The following is a 24579-nucleotide window of genomic DNA, read 5'->3' on the forward strand; positions in this document are numbered from 1 at the left end:
AAAGAAGAGTATAAATAACTTATTCTTATTAACTAGGGCTTGAAGTTGATTTTTTTTTTTTTTTGTAAATAATGTAAAATTGGTTAAATATTAAACTAATTCATTTCACAAGATTAATAAAGATTATTCATAATTTTCAATTTTTATTTTGTCATTTTTTTTTTTTTTATAATTTTAGTTTTTTTATTTTTTACTTAAGTAAAAAATTACAATTTATAATTTTTAAATTTAACTTTTATTTAAGAATAACTCAAAAATCTATAATTGTTTTAATTTTGTGCCAAGATTCTTAGCATAACTAATTAAAATTGCTACATTTTTCCACTACCTAAAATTAAATTCAATAAGACTGGTTGGCATTACATCTTATTTACTTAATTTAGTACTTATTTTACCATTATACTGAATCAGATTCACTAATTTAGTATCTGATGCGAACATTGTATTGGTTTAAGTTATTTTGTTAGGTTTTTTAGGTAATAGTATTGATTATGGAATAGGTCTATTCTATAATCAATGGTAATGTTATTGAAAAAATAAAAGTTCAAATCGTAATTTTTTTGAAAGATTATAATATTCGAATCAATATTTTTTTGTTAAAAGTCTGTTGACTATGAAAAATTATTAAAGGAGTATTATCAATTCGCTATATAACGAATTTCAAGTTAAAAGTTCAGTACATCTAAAGTTTGTTTCACCGAAATTAGTAATATCAAAATCATAAATCAACAAAATTCGTTTAAACGAAATTTAAAAGAAAATTTAGAGTTTTATGATTACGTACATATCTACATATTAGATATAACTACATATTTTATTAGATACATACATACATACATAAGTTATTATTTAATTAAAATTTATTTTTTGTTTATTATGTACTTAAAGGTGGCCCTTAGTTATAGGTGAAGAAAAAATAATATTTTTGATTTCTCACCCTCTCATTTTATTTATTATTATAAGAAAGACATTTGAGTTAAATTTGATCATGATTATTAATTAGGGGGTTGAAAAATTGCAAAATAGGGTTAGTTACTCCGTAATAACAAGCGTAATTTATATTTAACAGATGTGTATTTTATAAATTACGAGATTAACATTATCTTATCGCATAATAATAGCCAAAAAAAATTCGTAATATCAAGCTCCAAAATTTTAAAAATTTGTTACATTGCGAGAGTTTTGACCAAAAAAACTTTGTTTTATTGAGGGGACAAAATAAATTTAATTTTTTGTTATATCACGAGATTATCAAGGGAACGACAGTTTTATTGGTTATACTGCGAGTTGACACGAGTATATACTATAGTTTGGTTGTTTTAATTAATGTATGTATGTAATTATGTCTGAAAATTAAATATTTAGTGGGTTATAAAATATGAAACAAAGAGAACCACATTTGATTTAACTTATGTTTGGTTTATTAAATAAATTTTTTTTATTTTGCATGGTATGTACAATATTAAATAAATACACATGTTTTATGGGTGTAAACTAACTACACGAGTATGTTTAAATAAAAATAATATTTAATTTTATTGTGAACACATGTGTTTCTTAACTTAACGATTAACATAACACATGCGAGGAAATCTTTTAATCAAATAAATCGCATAACAATAATAACAATTTTTTTAAATTAATATTATAATATATATATAAGTTTATATACGTGTAATTTGATTGTAAAAATATAACATTTACAGTGGTTGATACATTGAGCAGGTAACGGTACATAGTTTACAAACTCAAATTGTATAAAAACTCGTTGAAAATAAATACAAAATTACATCTCGAATGAAGAAGACGTTTACGGTGAGCTGTCATAGAAAACCGTTATTATTTATCTGTCGAAATTTGTCCGGCTTTGGATTCAAGTCGCTCGCTTTGGTCGTCGTAACGTTTTTCTCGTAACATGATTTGTTCCCTGAAACCCAAAAATCGAACCCAAGTCCGTCGTAACGTCACCCGGTATAGTATTATACAATAATATATATTTTTTTGAAATGAGTATAAATGTATATAAACCTCTGTTGAAAAAAATTTTTTCCAATCCGATTATGGGCGATTCATAGAGTAATGTCAAACAGAACGCCGCCAGGAACGAGAGGGTGATGTCTCCGAGCGATAGCCAAACCTGAACGGAAAGAAAAGGTTTGTGTTTTAGACATTACACTCGGATCTCGTAATATTGTATTATGTTTAGTGTTTGACTGAGAGAGAACACACGGACTAATGAAAACGACTTTTGTAGAAAAACGAAATACCCACGATAAATTTCAATTTATTGTTCGAAAGCGATTTGTGTGTGTTTTCCACGCGTCAAAAGGCCGTTGTGCGTTGTAATATAATTCGTCGAGAAAATTATTCTCGAACACAAAACCCATAAAACACATAGTATATGGTATACTGATAATCAGTGGAGGGCCGAAGTGCTCAATTTTGACACGGGTGCGTCAACTTTTCAAAGGTGGTGTTGCCATTCCGTGCCTAAGACGCTGAGTCATTTGTTAAGGTCCGCACATTAATGCTTTGGCGGAACATTTTATTTACATCATGATTTATTATAAGTAAATAATGTACGTATGTATGACTAACAAACCATAACAGTATAAACAGTAAGTTTCATATTAAGATAATAAAATATATAAATATAGATGGTACGCATTATAATGTCTACTGGAATGAATTGTATGTATAAATTATAAATATTATACTTACATAATAGTTTTACTTTCAAAATCAGATGTTTATTGCAATGAATACGAAAAAAATAGACAAATATTTTCCTATCTAATACGTATAAAGTAGGTATAATATTATTTTTATCATAATACAAGTAAATTTGAAACTGAGGGGTTGAAAAACAACCCCATGGATTCGTGAGGTAAGGCATTAGGGGTTGGTGGCGGTAAGTACTTAAATATGTAAATGCGTCACTTAAAATGTAAGTTTAGTTCACTACTGCTGATAATAACATATGTGTACATAATATACATCCATCGAATTTTATTCGGGTTATTTGTCGAAACCCGACAGAGGAGAATGTTGTCTGTGATTTGACATTTTTAAAATAGATCGATGATTTTTTAACATAACAGTAGAATGATATCTGTTTACGCGTTAAACGCGCACGTCAAAATCCTAGTGTGTTTCAGCTTTCGGAAAAAAAAAAATTCATAAAAGATGACACGAACCGGATATAATGATCAATTCGTTATCGCAAGTGTCGACGCGAAAACATCCGAGTTCTTATTTTTTATTACTGTTCATAAATAATCTAGGAGTAAATTAAATTTCTATTTAATGCGGTGACTGGGAATACATTAAAAACGTAATTCTTTGTACCGATGCATTTAAATGACCTTGATTGATTGATTGAAGTTTGGAAAGCTATATTTACCAACATTTTATGAACTTGTGTGTATTTTTTTTATCATACTCGCATATTATTGTGATGACTGAGCGGTCCTCGAAGGAATTCGCCCCAGGTCCTAAATATTTTTAGGACGGATCTGACAATCATATAATCCATACGCTCAGAAGTTGGATGAAATCAACTTTGCGGTTGCGCGTAATAAATGCAATGTATACCATATGTCAGTGGCGCCAAACTCGGGGTTCATGTCTAGTCAATGACCAGACCATTTTTTTTGTAAGGCGGTGGTGGATTAGTGTACGAGTAATAAGTCAATCAAACCAATTAACTATAAATTACAGTGCTGCCCGTTTAGTAACGAATATTCAAAAAGTTTCGTTACCTAAATATCATAAAAAATACTTAAACATTTTTGGGAGGCGGTTAATTCCCAACCTCTCAAGATACGTCCTTGGACGGGTTGGGTTGTAAGTTGTAAATTTGGTGGCTGTTGACAAGACCGTTTAATATTTTGTTCGGCGCCAAAAATGTGATCATGCGGATCCGCCAAGTAACAGGGACAATTATTTTTCACGGCACAGCGCGATGCAGTGCGAACCCGATTTATAATGCAAAACGGGCCTTCGAACCCGAGACCAAACTCGTATTACCAGGTTGTAGTAAGAAGCGTGGAATGGCGTCCGGATGGAACCAGCCGTGTACAGCTGCAGCCCGCCGTGACACAGGAACGCGCAGTACGTCAGCCGACTCAACGTGATCACCGGTTTCCAGCACAAGATCGGTTCGATGAAACCTGCAGGAATTTAAAACATCGTCTTTATATCGATTTTTTCCGTTAAGCACCTATGTCGACGCCCCAGTTCAACACTGCAGCAACTCCAAATATTGTTAAAACGAACCGTTCCATTGTTGGATTCATCTTTTAACATACTTTTCAAATCAATAACGCATTAGAATATCAAAAAATTATCCCGTCCGTGAAATCACTTAATTCATGATTGAATTACTGTGATTTTCTATTATAACGGTTCAATACTGTAAAGGTAGTACTAAGCTTCCCCGTAACGGGCTCACACCTCTGGCAACGGACCCATGTGCAGCCGTCGACAATACGGTTATAACGGGATTCGTATCAATATCGACGATTGAAATGCGATTAAAGACTATCGGATCCACTGAATTGGTATAAAATAGAGCTCTTAATACACGTGAACTCACGGAATTTACGCGTAAAATCCAAAATAAAAATGTATAACATTAACTTAATGCTGTACTAATAATATTTTATTAAAACTTCAAGTACATAACATAAAATTACTAATTTTACCATTATAAATATGGATATATATTTTGGATAAACACGTATTTCACGTGGCACGTGTTTTAAGAGGTCTAGTATAAAACCACTCGTCACTCGTTATTAAAAACTTGATTATTATCGATGCGGCGTCAGTGTTATCATTACCTCCGTTGCCCGTGGACACGGCGATGATGGTCCAACTCACTCCTGCCGCCCACGTGGTTCGGTACAGAGCGCCGTACAGCGCGGCAACTATGGCATCGTACTCGTAGTTGGGCTTGTAGAACCACCAGGCCGAGAACATCGTGCCCGGCATGAGCACGGTCGATACTATCCAACCCATCCACACCGCGTGCTGAAAAGGATTAAAAACAGAAAACGTCACGCGAATACCAAGGACAACTTTAACCGAGGACGAAAACAAAATTGATGCGGTTTGCGCACTCACGCTAGTGTTCACGATCTACTGCCCTACCGTTCCTAATCTTGGAACGAGTTTTTTTTTTCGAAAATCCTTAACGTTATATCTTCTCGAAACATGTTCTACTTATACTATTCGTTGTAATTGATTATCTGTATATATAAAACAGTAAGCTGATTGACTGCTATCAACGCACAGCTCAAACCATTGGACGGATCTGGCTGAAATTTGGCATACAGATAGCTATTATGATGGAGACGTGCGCTGAGAAAGGATTTTTCGAAATTTTGAATTTAAAGGGTTGAAATCGGTTTAATATTTTTTGACCAGGTCGATAACTGCGCTATTGAAAATGAATTATATTAAATAAAACTATTAAAAAATTATTAAAAAACTATTAAAAACTATTTAAAATCTATTAATTTTATTTTTGGTAGTAAATGACGGGTTTTGCATAAATATTAAACAAAAAGATCCCGCAACAGGTGCCAAAACAAACAAAACTAACTAATGTTAGTTCAAAAAATTATTATGCATATCGGTTGATGATTAGACGCGATCAGGACTAAGTTATTTTACGATGCATAAGCTTTGTCAACAATTCATGGTCGAAATATATATAAAGATAGATAGCGAACGATTTCGATACTTCGATTTCGATTTAATCAAAAAAAGCTGCGTGCAAAAGATTCTCAAAACAATTGTTAGATATTGGAGATGGGAAAGTTACTACAGATGAAACGGGATGTATAAAATTACCGAACGATTTCTGCACAATCATTTATTCGCAAGATGCTCTCATTGACCAGATATGTCCCAGTGTACACAGACAATACACAAATCATGAGTGGCTGGCAGAAAGAGCAATTTTAGTAGCAAAAAATGTGGAGGTTAACGAATCGAATCTCAAGATACAAAATTTGTTACCAGAAAACTTGGTGTCATACAAATCTAGATACAGTTTGCGATGCTACTGAAGTTGTAAATTATCCAACAGAGTTTTTAAACTCATTGGATTTATTAGGCATGCCACCGCATAATTTAAAATTGATCATTACAATTTACCATCGATAAAATAACTCCTTCAGAGTCATTTAAGCTGTTTTTAACGATTTTAAAATTCGTTCTCTTTCTTAATATATTTATAAATTACACAAACGTTACGAATTTTTGTTCAAATTCTTGTGTTATTTTTTCGTTCCGATTTTAGGGTCGCAAAAAACCGAAGCCAGTCCGAGCAACCTATATTTATTAAAATCGATGTTTTCAGACTCGTCGAGCAAATTAACTTTCAAGTTCGCGAATCTTCCCATCGGACCTTGCGGAACCTATTCAATCTGCTCGCACGAACTTTCATCGAATCATCTGTCAAACGATCCAATTATACGGAATACGAGAGCTGTTAATTTTCGTGTCATGAATTATTTTGAACGTTCTTGGTTCGACGAAAATTCTACAGCAAACACACGTGCACATGACATATATCGTGCCAAAACTATTGCGCGTGTACGCTGAAAGTAAACGAAAAACAATGTACACCGACCGAAAGAAGAGGTGATGGGTGCAAAAAAGCAGTTCAGAGGCCGCGGATAATAATAATACGCGACATTACACCGTACAATTTGATATTGGAGGTATTTATAAACAGGGCGGTTCAGAGGGGAGGGGGCAACGGGATCATTTTGCCCCAGGCTCCATTGTTAAAATATTTTTTTAGGGGGCCCCCATGAAATCTTGATGTATAATAATTAATAATAAGCCTCGATTACACTGATCAATTTTACATGCTGCGTGTAGCGACTTGTCCGATTACATTGAACGATTAATATATAAACAATATGAATAAAATATTCAATTATATTATGTAAGTATGTAACGTGGTACATGAATTTAAATGAGTTTGATTTGTTGAGGTTTGGAAAAATACGTTTGCAGGAATTTTGTTATACTCAGTGAGTATTTTATTTATCATATCTTTTTATTACGGTCGAAGGGCCTCCAAATTAATTTTAACCCTGACCCCGAAAAACCACGATACGGCCCTATTTATAAATAATATATATATATATGTATGTATATTTATGTTTAATACGTAATAGTATGTTCGAACCTTGTTGATTTTATAAGACGAGTTTTTCATCTTGTACCGTACCAGGCCCGTGATCATGCCGATGTAGTACGGCGTGGCGCGGGTGTGCGTCGGTATGTACAGGTTGCGGAACGTCTTGTTGGCGATCGGGTTGCGCAGGATTTTTATGTGCACCAGCAGGAACGCGTCCAGTTTGCCGGAGTACGTGACGACGAAAGTCGTGATGATGGACGCGGCCAGTGCGAGTGCCAACACCGTGTGCCCGACTTTTGGTCGGTGGTACAGCAGGCTGACGATGACCGGGGCCGTCAGGAACAGGTGCGTGTCGCACGCGATGTACCACGACTGGATCATGCACTGAAAACAGCGGTACAACCCCGACCGGGAAGAAGGGGAAAAATTCGTAAGTGTTATTCAACATGATAGTGACGGTCGAAAAGGCATTATAATATGACTTGTCGAAAATATATTCGTTTCGTGATTGGAACTAGTATCGATTCGCAGGTATATAAAAACTACTGGATGGCCGATTCGAACGGTTTCACCCAGTTATTATATTAAGAGGGCGAAATTGCGTTAATTGGTTCGTGATTATTCATATTATTCATTTTTATCGCACCACGAAATGTACTGAAAAATCCGATAAAAAATTACGACTAATATAACCTTCACGGACGTTAGTTTTTCATATTCACGTACATAACGTGTACACAATTATCGTTTACTTCTAAGTATAAATATTTTATAATATTTTTTAATATTTTATTTTATATTTATGTGCTCACACGATCTCGATGTTCAATGCAAACCAAATATCCTGCATAATACATAAAAATCCCTATTATAAGAGATGTACCTATAGGTATTGATCAAATAGGGAGTGAGGATAAAAAAAAACCAGGCGTCAAGTATGAGTGAAAAAAATACATTTTGAACTAATAATTTAACCGATTTTTTAATAAAAAAAAAAGGTATAATATGTATTTTTTAGCTGCAACTTAAATAGGGGAATCGAATCTGAAAGCCCTCCTCGTTAGGGTACGTCCCTGAAGTGCATTATTAACAGCACAAAATAAGCAGAACTAGAGTTTTACGCTAAGGCGTACCCGTGTAAAATAATTAAATTCGATTTTAAAATATACATTAGTTACTAATATCGTGTTATCGTGATACTTTGTGGCTTTAAAATAAAATGCGATTCATAAAGTGAAAAGCAAGCAAATAACACCAGTACGTTTCTAATGTTTTCGGTAGTACAGTTTTACTGTTACCGAGGTAATAATAAGTGTTAATAAACTAACTGATTTTTTAATTCAGCGTTTCCATTAATTCTGTCGTGTTTCAAATGTAATATACGTCGGTATCTTTACATACAGAAAAGTTCTTGCAAATTTATCTCTTGTGCAGAGATAAAAAAAAAGTGGTTGTTTTGGAGGGGAAGATAGACGCTTTAGGAAATATTTTCAGCAAAATAGACAAGTTCACCATTTCCTAGACGCTCACTGAGGTGTGTGACGGTAGGGTTTATTTCAATTTTTTCGGCTGTTATGGTAACAATAAAACAACAATCATCGGTTCGGGCTTTAACAATCGTACTGATCGGTTCCTTTTCCTTTTTTTGGCGACAAAAAATTCTTCAAAGTCTTATCTGAACCGAATTTCATAAAATTTGGTTAAACAGTTTCGGATTTCATTGAAAACGTCATACATTTTACTAACTGTAATAAATGTTAGTAAAATGTATGACGTGTTCGATGAAATAAAAAAAAAAAAAACTGTAATAAATGTTTGAATTATACGGTAGAATTTCTAAACATTTTCTTTCGTAAAAACCTTGTCCGGGCCGTTACGAATACAATAAGAAAAATCCGTTAAATCGGTCAAGCCGTTCTCGAGTTCTCTTTAAATCATGTGAATCCTTAATAATTTTGGTTTTTTTTTCAATCTAATGTCGGATCCACTTAGAATTGAATTTTGTGTAGTTAGTTTTAAAAAATTGTCTGTATTTTGAAAGATACACTTGTGTTTTATTTGATTTTTTACCAAGTGTGAACCCGACGAAAATCCCAATTTAGTATTCACGGCCACGCGCAATTTGATTTCGTTTTAAAATGATCCACATAAAAAAAAATTGGAATGTGTATCTCACATATAATCAATTCCTTAAATACGGATTCACGAGGGGAGAGGTGATTGCCCCTTTGTCCCCCTCTAAAATACGCCCATGGAGTTTATCTCCATCTTCCGATAATCTAATTTAATCTCTCCCCCGAGATTTTGCACTAATCGGTCGCAACACCGGTGTGCATCGACACGTTTGTTCGCGCGCGTATTTATAATGTTCGTACTAACCAATTTTTGCGGTTTGACGTAATTGTTCACGTAAAGCAGGTTGGCCCACCAGCTCTCACGACACCTTTCCACTTCCTCGCCCACTTTCTCGTTCCACAACGGTCCCGTTCCGATCTTTATAAACATCGTGCAGTAGAATGCGATCACCATCGCGTAGACGGGCGTCAATCTGTAACGAACGGTGAGTCGGTCAGAAGTGGCAGCGCCAGGGTTTTTTGCTAGGTAGGGCCAACGGAAGGCCAATAATTATAAGGTAGGGCCACTAAAAATGAGATTTCAATAAAAGATGAATCCCATTATTTAATATTTTCTGCTTATGAAAAATGACTATATTATTTTGTCTAAGGTCAGGTCAGTGGTAGGGCCATGGCCCAACCTGGGCCGTACCTAGCGCCGCCAATGTCGGTCAGCAATCGGTCAGCACAACGATTATATCACTTTGTGGCCGAATCAGTGGTGCACACAGGGGGGGGGGTTAAAAGGTCATACCCCACCCCCGGAAATGTATCCCTTCATTAAATTTTAATCTTACCTAACTAAGGTTTGGTAAAAGATTTTACAAACAGGATTGGCATTACGTTTATAAAATTATACTATTATGCCTACATTGTTCTGTTATAACAGGTTAACAATTTTCGTTTAGTTTTCGTTGACCTCACAAATTGTTCATGATTAATTAAGAAGTTATAAGTGTTCAGAATAATAACAAATAATATGTTAGGGGTTTATTTTCCATGTACAAATATAAATAGTATATACTGTTTTCGTGAAACGTTTAACAATGTGTTTGCATAGGGTTAACATTAATCAGGTAACATCAGGTACGATATTAATTATTATAGTAAATTATTAATGGTGCCCTCCCACCCAAAAAAAAAATTTTGTGTGCGCTACTGGGCCGAACGTTAGTACATGTTTCACGGAATGTTCACCGATTGCACTTAAAACATTTTACAACACCCAAAGAAAACTTATTAGTTGGTTATAATTGTACAATAAATTAATACACTAACCGATTTTTGTTTAATTATAAATACATAATATAAATAAATGAATAATTTTTTTTTCACATTTAAAAAGTTACTTTTTGATCGCCAATCATTCAAAATTAAGTTATCGTTATAAATATAAAAATAAATAATACACTAACTGTTTTTTTTTTTTTTTTTTTGGAACTGTTAATATATAATATAATATAAATTAATAAATTCAAATTTAATGTTATACCAGTTACACTATAATTCACATTTAAACTTTTTTATAATAATAAATCAAGATTATTAACAATAGGTACTTTCATATCTGAAGGTATGCAAATTTGAATAGCGCAATTGGTATATTGACCGTAAAATATATGGAGCGCAATCGGTACATTGACCCTACACAAAAACTCTTTTATTAAGCGCAATTGGTCCATGCCCGTTAAGTATGTTTATGGCAGCGAATAATTTTCTTTTGAACATAATACTGATTTCGGATTACCGCGGTAGTATTATTTTAACAGTACCTCACGTAACGGTGTATGTAGAACAGCGGTATTTTGAAAGCCTTTGGGTTTTTTTGGATGTGTTCCAGTAGCAAGTAACACGCGAGGAAGCCACTTATAATGAAAAATGTGTCCACTAGTATGGGTCCGTTAAGTATGATCATCGCCTCGAGTTTGCTATAAAACTGAAAGCAAATATATTAATCGTTTTACACCGGTATTTTTATGTTATTGCGTGTCGGCGCGATGGTTTTTTCAACTTCCAAATTAGTAATAATAATATCACTATCGTTGTATGAAAATTGTCGTTTTCCATGCAGTTTTCATCATCGTATTGGATATAATGTTAGTGTTTAATATATAATATTAACGATATTGATAATTTTTTACCGATTAAGTATACGGTTTTTGATACGGGGACTAGACGACGTTTTTATATTCGAAAACCGCTATTTAGAAATACTCATAGTAATTAGAATGGTACGCTTAATTTAAAATTTTCAAATATAAGAGATGTAATCGATAAGAGTGGTTATGGAAGATAGGTGACATTTATTACATGCCTCTTTTGTAGATTATCAATGCAGTTTTTATGAACGCGGAAATCAATTAGTTGTACAGTATAGATACTAAATTTTGGCAAAGTATCCGATATGTTTTTAACTTTTAATTTCGATCTGTATTAGTTTATTCGTATAGTAAATAGTCCACTTGACTCCCGTTAACTTATTCATGACAATCGTTAAAATACATTTTTTTTCTTTATTAGCAAACAAGATTATCAAAACTCAAAATACCATGTTGTGTTGGTATATGGTATATAAAACGTTCTAGAAGTCTTGATCCAAGGGGATATTTTAAGAGGGGGCTAAGGGGGCATTGCCCCCCCCTTATGATTCGTATTTTTTTGAATGTGATACATTGATTTATTTAAAAAAATGTAATGTACAAATAATTAAGAATATAAATTACTAGTCTATCATTATAATATGTTATCATTATAACAGAAACATGAGTTGTAGGTAATGAACTGTAAATTATTTTTAAATTTGCATTAAACAAAAATTATTTTCGCCCCCCTTCCCCTATGGCCGCAATTAAAATACGTCCTTACTGTAAGTGCTAATGAGTAATCTATAAAAATGTTTCATTTTTATCATTATTTTTATTTTTTTGTCACTTATATAACTGGAAAATATTTTTAATTTTGATTAAATTAGATTATTTTTATGTGTGACGCACTTAGCTCATGATAGTATTACATCTACAAAGTATAACAATTGTTGTAAAGCCAATATGTTTTTTGCTTCACCCACAACTTAAAATGTGTTGTGATAGTATGTAAGTGCGGAGCCCTATATTGGTTGTTTTACGTTAACGGTTTCGGGTAGGAGGATCGTAGTTTCTCTTAGAATTGTAATCCTAGTTGTAACTCGTGCTGTAGCGCTATAGTGAAATATTGTTTTGATTTCAAGTAAACATCGTTTATGCACGTTGTGATCCGATGCGCTTTCCGTATCTGGGTGCCATGATATCGATCAGTGTTATAATTCATGTTTCAATTGTTTCAACACTCGCGCCATGTTGATTCAATTATTTGAAAAAACTTTTTTTTTCATTTTTATTTTTATTTCCCGTAAAATGCGGGTTTTTAAACATTCAAGAAATATTGAGTCGTATAAACATCGTTAACGGCTAGATAACACTACGGTGACGTTAACCGTTTTTGGCGCAGCTCGTGGAAATTCGATCGTAAAAGTTCAACAGTTTCTTGTCCGACGTTTTCGTGCAACCCTTTTTTCCATGGTCGCGACGGACCATCTTGCACTCATTCGCGCCGCACCGGCGTGCACTGTCGCTGTTGTGCTTGTCGGACGTGGCCTCAGCCACTGGAACGCTCAACGTGGAGGCGAGGGTGCACCGGTTGCACGGTTGCCGAAGTCCGAAGTCGTAACCACGATGGTCGTAGTTGGTGTAGGCGGCGGTAGCGGGGCCGGGGACAAAGCGTCTTTTGGTTCCGGGTGCGCGTCCCGATGGCCGTGGGGCGTAGCGAACCGGTTGACTCATAGCCGCGACCGCGGATTTCCGTACCCGGCGTTCCCGGTTACGCAACATCCGCTGTCGCGTTTTCTTGTCCGCCGGCGGCTTGGCCCACGCGACGTCGAGGCACACGCCCGGAGCCACGTCCCTGGAACAGTCCAGCGCGTCCATGGCCGACTGCGCATCCTCACGTCATTCAAAGTGCACGAACGAGTAATTCTTTATGTTCTTCACGCGCTCCACGACCCCGTACCGGCCAAACATCTTGGCCAGCATGCGTTCATCCAGCACGCCGCCGTACTGCTTGACGAACAGTATGCGCACCTTAGCCATCGTGTCTGCGTCAACCTGTGGTTCCGGGTCCGCCCAGTCCACTTTCGTCTTGCACCCGAAAACCTTTTGCTTCGACAGTACCCGTTTGGCGTCCGTAGCCGCGGCCACCGACCCGTAGTCCAAGAAGCAGAAGCCCCGGTGCATCGACGGGTCGTCGAAGTTCTTGTACGTGATCACACGCACCAGATGACCGCGTGTTATGCGGTGCACTTCATCAAATATCTCTTTTTCAGTCTTCACCTTCGGCAGGTTGCCCACGTATAGTCTGCACTTTTGGCCGTCGTCCTTGGCGGTCGAAACGCTCTCCGAACGGTTCGTCATCGCTATTCTATCACGTGGTATTATCAACTGTAGGTCTTGAGTGTGGTCGACGATACGATGGTGCCTGCTGTTGTCACGAATTCCTCGTTTCTTGATCGTTTTTTTTTTTTTTTTTTACTCTCTTCCTGTCCACAGTGTTTCCGTTATGTTGTCTTGTTAACAATGAACGTTCGATTAATATTTCGTATTTGTTTTACACTCGTTGAAAACACTCGCTATGGGTTATATGATATTGATTTTGTATACATAGCCAGCTGGCTATTACATAGCACTATTTATAATCGGGTGATTTAGTGCCTTTTTTTTTTATATACGAATATATCCGTCGTAGGTAAAAAAAAAAAAAAAAAACGTGAAACCAATACACACGGAGTACCGTGATCGAGTTCGAAAAGTTGATGATGTGATCACCGCTGACGTTACGCATTAACAATATTTATAGATTTTCAACCGGACGTGATATATTTAGCCGATTACCTACGAATGTCGGCGGGCTCGTCGTCTCGAAACACTGCAAGTGCAAGCGAAATCATTGATAACACTAAGGATGTGTAACGATAACCGACCGTGTAACCGATTGCTTGGGTCGTACGGGTAACGTTATAATCAAAATACGCACGTGCACCATTTTGTATGGATTCGCGAAGATAACGAATCGCAGCCGACACTCAAGGGCGTATTTGAGAGGGGGGCGAAAGGAGAATTCACCGCCCCCCAAGTAGCTCGTATTTTTTTTGAATATGATATATTGATTTATTTAAAAAAATGTATTGTATAAATAATTAAGAATATAAATTACTAGTTTATTATTATAATATGTTATCATTATAACAGGAACATGAGCTGTAGGTAATAAACTGTAAATTATTTTTAAGTTTATATCGAAGAAAAATTAGTTTTGCCCTTCCCTCCCACATGGCCTCAACTCAAATACGCCCTTGTCTTGATATAGGCACTAATGAATTTTAAAATTATTTAAATCTCACTTAATTATAAAATAAATAATAATTTCTAAAAATTATAAACATTTTATAAATAACTTTGATTATTTATATTACATTATATAGTGCTACTTACGTATTCAATAAAGTTGGTGTTCATCAAAGGTGCTCCTAAAGAAAACATGAAACGATGGCCTGTAATAATGAAACACATCGCTATGAATTTCAGTCCGTGAATGCACTCGAGGTTGTCAGAGGTCTTCGGAAAGGTAAGTAGTTTACGTATGTTTTTCGACAGCGAGAATGATTGGAGGATTAAATGTTTTTTTGACTTTTCTATATAAATCATCACTATATAGTTAACAACGTTCAAAGCGTTCTATGTACTGAAATCAAATTTGGAAACTCACCCGAAAACCGAAAATGTTCAAAGGAAGACATTGACGTGAACAAGTCATAGTAGGTACTTATGCTGATGAAAACCAAGGTAAATCCAATTATCAGCCTATGGACAAATAAATCATTATTCAATACAGATTTGAACTTATAGACTAATTATAGACTTCCTGTTCATATTAGATTTTATTTACGCTGTATGCAAATTATATTCAAAGTATACTGCATTATATCTTATAATATTTAACATGTGTATTGTACAGGTAGTTGCATACATTTTCCGATCAAAATACATAAATAATACGGGGTTAAATTTAATTTCGTTTCGACATGCGAAATCACGAAATATCGACTGCAACGATTGTAACGTATTCCGCTGTTAAAACGAGATGGAGGGGGGTGGATGATTTTTAGACTGTACGGCTAAAACCTACTATGCTAAGTTAGTACATAATTATAGCTGTATTAATATTTTTTAAACGTGCATTAATTAGATCCGGAAATTGACAACTATGCGTAATTCATTGGACACTATTTAAAAAACTTTGATAACGAATTGTATTGTAGATATCCGAGTACAATGTGCAGTGCAAAATATTAATATCGAAGATACATTTTTTCCCAGCCTCCCTGCTATTATAGGTGTAGTATACATTACCCACGCGGCTACATCTACAGCAGTAATCTGGTTTAATGTTTAAAAAACAAGATCGATGGTCTAAGTATTAAAAATCATACATTTTATAATATTTTATATTTCAAATATACACCAACAGTTGGTTGATCAGTTTAGTCAAAGTTCAATTAACGAACGGCACTATTGCCCATGACACCAGCTTCGGCATAAAAATGTATTTTATTTTACATTCATACATTGCATGCATTCATTTTATACTTGACTCGCGCTTATCACTTAAAAACTATTCACAGATTGTGCAATTTTGAAATTATAAAAATAATCTGCTCAATATATGTAACTATCGTTTTTCTTGTTCGTTTTCTGCACTGTGTTAAAAATATAGTTAATACGGTTTATATAAATTTGTGTAGTGTCGATTTTGCAATATAATGTTAAGTACACGTATGTTATGAAATCAATATTTTTGAATATTTGTTGATACGTACAAAAATGAATAATCGCCCCATGTCCACGTTAGTTCTGTTTTCGTTTGACACTTGACTGCCCCGACGTTGGTGGTTATTTTTTTCTGAGAGATTCTTCCGATGATAGCCGCTATGTGTTTTGACACGTCTCCGGTGTCGCACGTATGCGGTACACAGTGCGCTATATACATTTTGTTCCGCATACTTTTGTTTGGGTCGAACGATAGTTCCTGTAAAGCGTATTTAAAAATGATCACCGTAAAAAATATGTGTTCGTTTTTAATTACATCGAGTATTAAAATCACTTTAAAAAAAAAAATTTAAAAATAAAAAAAAAAACAATATTAACAATACTGTAATTTTATCGAAACCGCATTTTTCGTCTTGTATAGAGAAGGGAAGAAATTAGATCATGACTTGCCTGAAGTGTGTCCCACGAGGATTCGTTATAAACGTGTTTACGTGATCTAAATTTGGAACTGGCTATGGGGTTTATCTCGATTTCCACCAAACAGTACTGCCCTTGAATATAATCATCGCCCAAAAATACTTCGACGTCAACACACTCATCAAAGTTTCCCAGATTGTATGTGGATCCATCAAACCAACCCGCAGATATAAATTTGGCCGATGCGTCAAACACTAAAAAACATACAACACTATATTAAGGGTATGCGAATAAAAATAAAATTACAAAAATTACGTTTAATACACACACACATATTATGCATATGTATTGTTATTTGAATTATCTTCTCAATAAATACAAATATTGTTATCGTATTAATATACTTTCAATATATACTTTAAACTTTCAAACGTAATGTATCTGTTTTTAATTATTTCTTCGTTATCCTTTCTGAAACTTGATTGACTGAAAATTTTCCTACTTGTGAACTTGGCTTACATAATTATAATATATATAGATATTATTGTTGTAATTTAACTAGTTTATGTACCATGGGTGGGGGTGTTCTAATTGGCGTGAGAAAATATATATATTCTACTAATATAAATATTTCCAACTTGAGTGTAGAACAAGTATATGTACGTTCCACTATTGGTTAAAATTCATTTGTAATTGGAGGTGTATATATAGTAGAGCTCTTAAAACACGTGTTACGGAATTCACGTGTACACGTGAAATACGTGTTTATCCAAATATAAATCCATTTTTATAATGATGAAAATTAGTAATTTTATGTTATGCACTTGAAGTTTTAATAAAATATTATTAGTACAGTATTAAGTTAAGGATATACGTTTTTATTTTGAATTTTACACGTGTATTAAGAGCTCTAATATATACCTCCCAACTCTCTTTCTGATATCTACAACATCCATTCCCAGACCATTTAATTTTTGGTCAAAAAATTCCCTTTTTACGAGGTAATATGAGGTGATTTTAATTCACTTGAAATGTTATGAACAATGATGATTGTAGTCTTATTTATTCATGTAACTCTAGTATACGTGCGGCTTGTACCCCTAGAACGTTTGCGTCTAATGGTTTTTTCCAAAAAAATTAAAATTAAAATTGTCATGCATATATTCTAGATTTTATTTTTTGTAATATTTGTCTCTCAGTTGATAAATCCTTGAAACCTGTAACCTCTAGTGATTCATATCATTCGTCGTTGAATATAACTATTCCTTATTCGGATCATACACCTCCTTTCGATAACCATCACTCTTTTTTTATAGTTTTCGTAACGTTAATTACACTAATGTAACCTCTTATATCGGAAAGTTGAATAAGATTAATTGGGATATCACTTTATCAACCCTTGATCTCAAGACAGCATTCAATACATTATTTGATGCTCTGAATTTAGTATTTTTAGTATTTTAAAGTTTGTACCCAAAAACAACTCTTAGAACACTACCTACCCACCATGGTTTACGATTGAATTAAAATATCAATCTACAAAAAGAAAAAAAGCACATTTTGAGTATAAATCTAATTCTAATGATCAAAACTATTCTAATTTTTCGTTACTTTGTGCTCATTTCGAATTGATATCCAAAAAATGTCTTAAGGAATACAACAAACGTGTTAAATCTTTATTGACTAAAATCGCGTGTGACTTTTGGAAATATGTTAAAAAAAATCGAGCTTGTAATGATATTCCTAAAGAAATATCTCACAATATTACAAAATGGTGTCTTGTCTAATAAAACAGAAGTTGCAGATATGTTTGTTGATATGTTTTCATCAGTGTAGTCAATGAATTATACAAATATTACTAATGATCTCTCTAATATTTCAGAATTTGACTTGTACTATGATGTTTATTTCTCTCTGGACGATTTTTTCAATAGTCTATCAAATTTTAAAGGAAATTGGTCAGTAGAACCTGATAGAATTTGTGGTGAATTTTTATATCAAATAAGGTCAATTATAGTATTTCCACTATTCTCCCTTTTTCGCCGTTCACCGGATGAAGGTACTTTTCTATCAATACTAATGTTAAGTTTTGTTATACCCATTCCTAAATCAGGTAATTTATCAAGTGCTTCGAATTACAGACCTATCACCATACAGTCACATATCTCAAAATTATTTGAATCTCTTAAAATGCATTCAACCAACGATTAATGGCATTTTGATGGGAAAACAACATGGCTTCCGCCCGGGTCGTTTTCCACTTACGTGTAATTTTGTATTTACCTCATTTGTTTATGACGCCTTTAAAAACCATAGTAAGGTTGATGTAATTTATATTGACTTCAAAAAGGCTTTTGATTCAGTGAATCATAAGCTATTAATCTGTGTGCTCAGAGCTTTGGGATTTGGTGAACCATTTATATCCTGGTTTTTTCATATTTCTGTAATAGATATTTTATAGTAAAAGTATTTTGTGTAAATTCTAAGGTATTAAAGTCTTCTTCTGGTGTTTCACAAGGTGGTCATCTGTCCTCAATCCTTTTTTTGTTATTTGTAAATAGTACTAACAGAGTATTAAATCATTGTAAACTATTTTGCTTTGCTGATGACATGAAACTATGTATGCATATTAATTGTCTCGATGATTGCCTAAAACTTCAAGCCGATTTAAACAATTTTTACAAATAGTTTCAAGATTTAGTCTTAACTCTGAATTTGAATAAGTGTCATGTTATGTAATTCGCTAGAAAAAATGCTGTAATTGTTTCGTCCTTTGGACTAAATAATACAGACATTTCGTGTGTTCAAACGATATTTGACCTAAGTTTTAAGTTCAACAGTTCACTTGATCCTGGACCGAATATCAACATGATATGTTGTAAAGCTTACAAGATGCTTGAGTTCGTAAAAAGATTAGCTCATGACTTTAAGCTAGGACTATCTTTAAAAATTCTTTTTTGTTCACTTGTCGGTCCTATTTTATAGTATGGTGCTGTTCTTTGGAATCCACATACTGCAAGTCAAGTTGTTTCAAGTTGTTTACTTGAAATAGTACAAAAAAAATTTCTAAGTTTTGCTGGATTTATTCTACATTTACCATCTGCCCTACGATTACACCCCTGTTTCAGAATTCTATAGTATGGATACATTTTCTAGCCGGAGAACTACTCTTGGGTTAAAATTTCTTAATGGATTGCTTTCTGGAAAAATAGATTCTTCTTACTTATTTAGTTGTATAAAATTTAGGGTATCACAATGTAGTTCTAGAAATCATATACCTTTCTACATCTCACCTTGCACCTTTAATTACTTAGCGAATAAACCTACGTATGTAATATGTACCTATGTGTTCCTATTTACGTATATTATTTAACCAATTATGTTATATTGCGTTTTGCGTATAAAATGGTAAGTTAAATGCAAATGTATTTTTAAGTTTTAACTAAACATACTAAATATCGGTTTCTTTTCCTTTGATAGTACTAGTTAGCACCTACTTACTATTGTTAGATGTCTGTAGAAGTATTTTAAAGTTTAATATTTAATTCAATGTGATGAAATTTACAACAATATTTAGCCAGAATGGAAAACAATTAATCGTGTCAAACAATTTTAAATTCAAATTCAAATATGAATCAAAAATAAATGTTAATAAAATTTGGGAACACGCAAGATGTAACATAACATAATTAATTAAATGATATACCTACGATATTATAAACTATATACATAGTATATAATATCGTAGGTACATAAAATTAATTGCCACAGTTTGTATAATGTATCTTATCGGATTTGTCGCAGATTGTATTATGTTAAATTTTTCTTGCTGCGGTTTACACATCGACTTTTGGAAAAAGGTTAATTTTGCACCAATATACCATCTTCCGATCATAACACCGTTTTCCGCTGTAATATATACAAATTGTATAGCCACAAATATTAGTGTTATTATTAAATATTTGTTCATTTTTTGTATATTCTATGGCATTACATTTTTACATACCTATCATGCTTACCACTTATTCATAAAATATTGTTATACATTTTATGATTTATGTATAAAAGATGATCGGTTGCACCACACACAATGTATGTATCAGCGTCGGAAAAGTCTTGGAGAGAAATAATATAAAATTGCAACTGAGCATCACCGTTCAGAAAACGCTCATGTTGCGACAGCTGTGCCAGGTTGGTTGTAATAATAATAATAACAATTATATAATATATAAAATATAATTTAAGTTAACGAACTGTTATTTAATCTGTTTACGGCAAGCCCAATAAACATTATGAAATTCGGAATAAATAATAAACAATCGATACGCAGTTGTAGCTGTTAGATTTTTCGGAGCCTCAAGCTATTATTGTACCTAATAATATGTCGTACGCTTTGGAAATAATAGCATTATACTGGCCAGGCGCAGTTCGGTCCTAGTTGTAATCGCAGGAGACAATTACCTTACACATTGTCGTTCATTAGGAATACTCGAATTACTAGACGTTGCGTACAACCCCTAACGGGGAAACCATCTTGGAAATCGGAGTCATGCGTAGCGTGAAAAATTTTTCGAGCACAATAGAAATCATCACTGGTTCGAGGTCGTTATAAGATTGGAAAGTTTTCGACGCAAGGACGTATGTCTCTACGGACAGATGATAGGAGTAACGCATAATGACGATATGATATTATATTGATCGCGCTCAATGATTCTAATGGAATTAATTTTGATCTTAATAGTGTTTATTTTTATTTTCGGAAGTATCTGTTATAATATAATATTATATAGTTTATGACCTGAGAAATATTATGGATGTGGAAAAACGTATTGTTCTAAATGTAGACGAGAGGTGGGGAGCAAAATCCTGATCAAAAATGTTCTTGGAACAGGTTGAAATAAAAATATATTTGTTTTAAGCATTAAAAACTAATTTGATAAGATTAATCATAGTTAAATAACATTGTACTGAAAAAAGGTAGAAATAAAGGGATCCATTTCAGATTTTAACATTCCACGTTCGTCGTTCCAGTATTTGTTGTTTAGATTTTAGATTTCGAACTAATAAGTAAAAGTAATGCGTATTGATTTATTTTCCTTTCGACCTGATGTTTAGGTGGTTTGCATTAAAAGTTTCCAACACGATGAGTGGTTAAAAGAAAAAAAACCGAAAAAAAAAGAACTTACATCAGCACCAGTATTTTACGGGCATTATCAGACTCGATATTTTGTCCAGACCTATTATCTGTACAATTTGTTCCAAGTGTTACACGATGCTCCGAGGTTTTCCGTTAGATATCACTTTTTGTTTCAAACTCAATTACACAGCGTGTCCGAAAATGTTCAACTCCTCTCCCTCTCCCGTCAAAAATGAAAAATCAAAACTCGAACATCGTATAATTCGTGGTGGACCGTATACGGTCGTATTTGTTTACCGTATTGTACGAAAAACGACGTTCGGTACACGGTCAGTGTTTATGAATATTCCGTATTGTCAGTACATTAGAATAGCATCACAAAATATCACGTTTTAAAGTACACAGCATCTTAAAACACTAATTTAAACAATAATTTTTACTTGACTGTTTGAAATGTTTTATACTATATTATTGGTAAAGTCATTTATGATTTAAAATATCGTTTACATTGTACATATTTTTTAGTTCCATTTATTTTTATGTCAGTACATAAATGCAATATTTAGGTCTCCTCGTTCAATTTTATAGATACGATACTATTACATACCGTAAAAGACGTAATAATACATATTTCAAAACCCTCGTTCTTTGAGTTCCTATTTACTTAATACACTCACGGTTTTAATTCGATTTTTTTTTCTATTATTCCTTTTAACAGAACCATGATAATAATGGTAATTTTCGTTCGGAAATCCGCATAATATACACATAATACAATACTACTATACGTACGTGTCCGTACGTTCGCTCACTTTTGGTAGCCCAGAGCTTGAAGTCATCCAGCTGCGTCAGGTACATGACGGTGTGCTTGAAGCACCGCGAACCCGGGTGGGCCGACGTGATGAACGGCAGAAACTCGGAAACGGCGCTCGAAGTGCGGAGCAGCAGCTTCTGCATCGCGGCGACCTCCCGGCCGTGGTCAAAGGGTCTGGACCGGTTGTTGGTTACCGACACGCGTCCACCATCGTCCCGCTTATCAATGCTGTGTTGAACAGTCGGCGTCGGCGACCGCAGGGTCGTATCCGACCCCGGCGAAGGGATCGGACTGCAACGGGCACGGTCGCAAGTGGTGACCGCCGCAGAGCCGACCACGAGGAACGCGATCAACATTATCGGCAGACGGTTGTCGCGCGCGATCTTCGGCATCGTCGACGTATGGGCACGGTCCCTTGTGTCGTCGGCGGCCAGTATTGCTGCGATGTGAACACGCACCGCACTCGGAATAATCGTGGTGCAGACGTCGCGTAATATCTGCGATGACCCCCGGCGTGTACGCTAAAAGAAAAAAAAAAATGAAGAAAATCATTACGGTTATATTATTTTATTATTCCGACGGAACAATAACAAGGAACCGATTCGAGTTTGTTTGGACTGCATCGCAAAACAAAACGCGGGACCGGCGAAAAAAAAACACGTACTGGAAATAATTCCGCGGCTCCGGTGCGATCGAAAAAGAAAATATTTATCCGCCATCCATGGTACCTGTACACCTGTGGACAGGGATTGGTGGAGGTGATTGAACTGTCCGACTGCAACGCATTTGTACACATTTGCAATGTACGTGTTTATTATTACGTGTGCGATCGTCGGTAAGTATACACGACCGAATGCGAATACGGGGACAGAGAGAGAGAGAGAGAGAGAGAGAGAGAGAGAGAGAGAGCGAATCATAGTATCGAAATATTTTTTCGAGTATTATAGTGATGTCAAACCGTCGTGTTCTACAATGTTATTCGTAGGTGTATTGTTGTGTAGCTAACTTTGGATTTACAATCGTTGTGAATATTGAAAAAAAAAAAATTATGGTTGTTCCGACGAAGGAACATTTTCAGTGCCTACTGCCATTGAGACGCGTTGCGCATAGGTAAACATTTATAATTTATTTTTCGGCTTAAAATATGATATCGATTCGTGTTTAACAACCGCGGCGGAACGTAACGTAATACGAGTATAAAAGTACAAGTGTAAATACAAACCTATGGCTCGAAAATATTATCGACTTCAACCGCCGTCGCCTAATGCTGTACCAGTGTGCTTATTACGCGTACGTTATCATAATTGTATTTATTTATAACTAAAAATTGTACGCGTATCTTTTTCAATCGGGTGTATTGGAGACTGCGCGAAAACCGCGATCGAGCAATGTACGTACGGATAGAATCAAAGAACAGTTAATGAATCGTGTTCGCACGAAACACAGCGATTGAACGTTGAACGACAAACATTTAGTGCACACTAAGCGTATCGACTGTGACCATCATCATTATGTACATAATGTTCTGCTATACGTGTAGTAGATGCGCGGAACGACTGTGTTAATGTTAAAAGATTTAACGTTAATGCACTCACGCGGGACCCGGTGAGACGTTCGTGAAACCCCGTGAATCACAGTCCGCGGGTCTGTCCGCATCGTTCTCCTGGACGAAAACAAACGCGTTATAAAGTCGTTTGACCATCTCGAACGATGATCGAGTTACGTTTACACACCGATATTCGGTGTTTTCTTTCCATTTATCTCGTGAGCGTGTTTAACCCGATAAATTATGCGTCCCGTCGTCGGATACATGATCGCACATGGCAGTTTTATAACAGACAAATGTCTCCGATTTTGATTTGTTAATGTTATTCGTCGGGATTGCTAAGCTCTATCCTCTTATTCCAAATCTATTTGTACTTATGGATTTCTTGGATAGAAAGATATTCGCGGAGAAAATTAACGTTGACCTTTGATCGATTTTTCCTTCGTAGGTGTAAATAGTTTTAACTACTAGAATGTGTATGTAACATATATATATATATATATATATATATATATATATATATATATATATA

General features: G+C 34.6%; 1 protein-coding gene and 1 long non-coding RNA gene across 2 annotated transcripts; one reads left to right on the forward strand and one right to left on the reverse strand.

Moving 5' to 3' along the window:
- Positions 1–1679: 1679 nt before the first annotated feature.
- Positions 1680–23968, reverse strand: LOC112694152 (nose resistant to fluoxetine protein 6-like). The gene is made up of 13 exons (XM_025569539.1): positions 23724–23968; positions 22500–23022; positions 16584–16804; positions 16184–16392; positions 15073–15167; positions 14799–14998; positions 11049–11212; positions 9542–9710; positions 7211–7546; positions 4845–5034; positions 4030–4172; positions 2029–2137; positions 1680–1927 (listed from the first exon to the last, which is right to left on the reverse strand). Exons 2-13 carry the CDS (start codon positions 22891–22893, stop codon positions 1824–1826), a joined length of 2334 nt encoding a protein of 777 aa, XP_025425324.1. The 5' UTR covers positions 22894–23022; positions 23724–23968; the 3' UTR covers positions 1680–1823.
- LOC112694153 lies at positions 7521–15108 on the forward strand. Its single transcript, XR_003149542.1, has 3 exons — positions 7521–7592; positions 14789–14931; positions 15022–15108. It is a non-coding gene; the product is annotated as an uncharacterized LOC112694153 (long non-coding RNA).
- Positions 23969–24579: the final 611 nt, after the last annotated feature.

Source organism: Sipha flava, unplaced genomic scaffold (genome assembly GCF_003268045.1).
Source record: "Sipha flava isolate LNK unplaced genomic scaffold, YSA_version1 124_pilon_pilon, whole genome shotgun sequence".
NCBI lineage: Eukaryota > Metazoa > Arthropoda > Insecta > Hemiptera > Aphididae > Sipha > Sipha flava.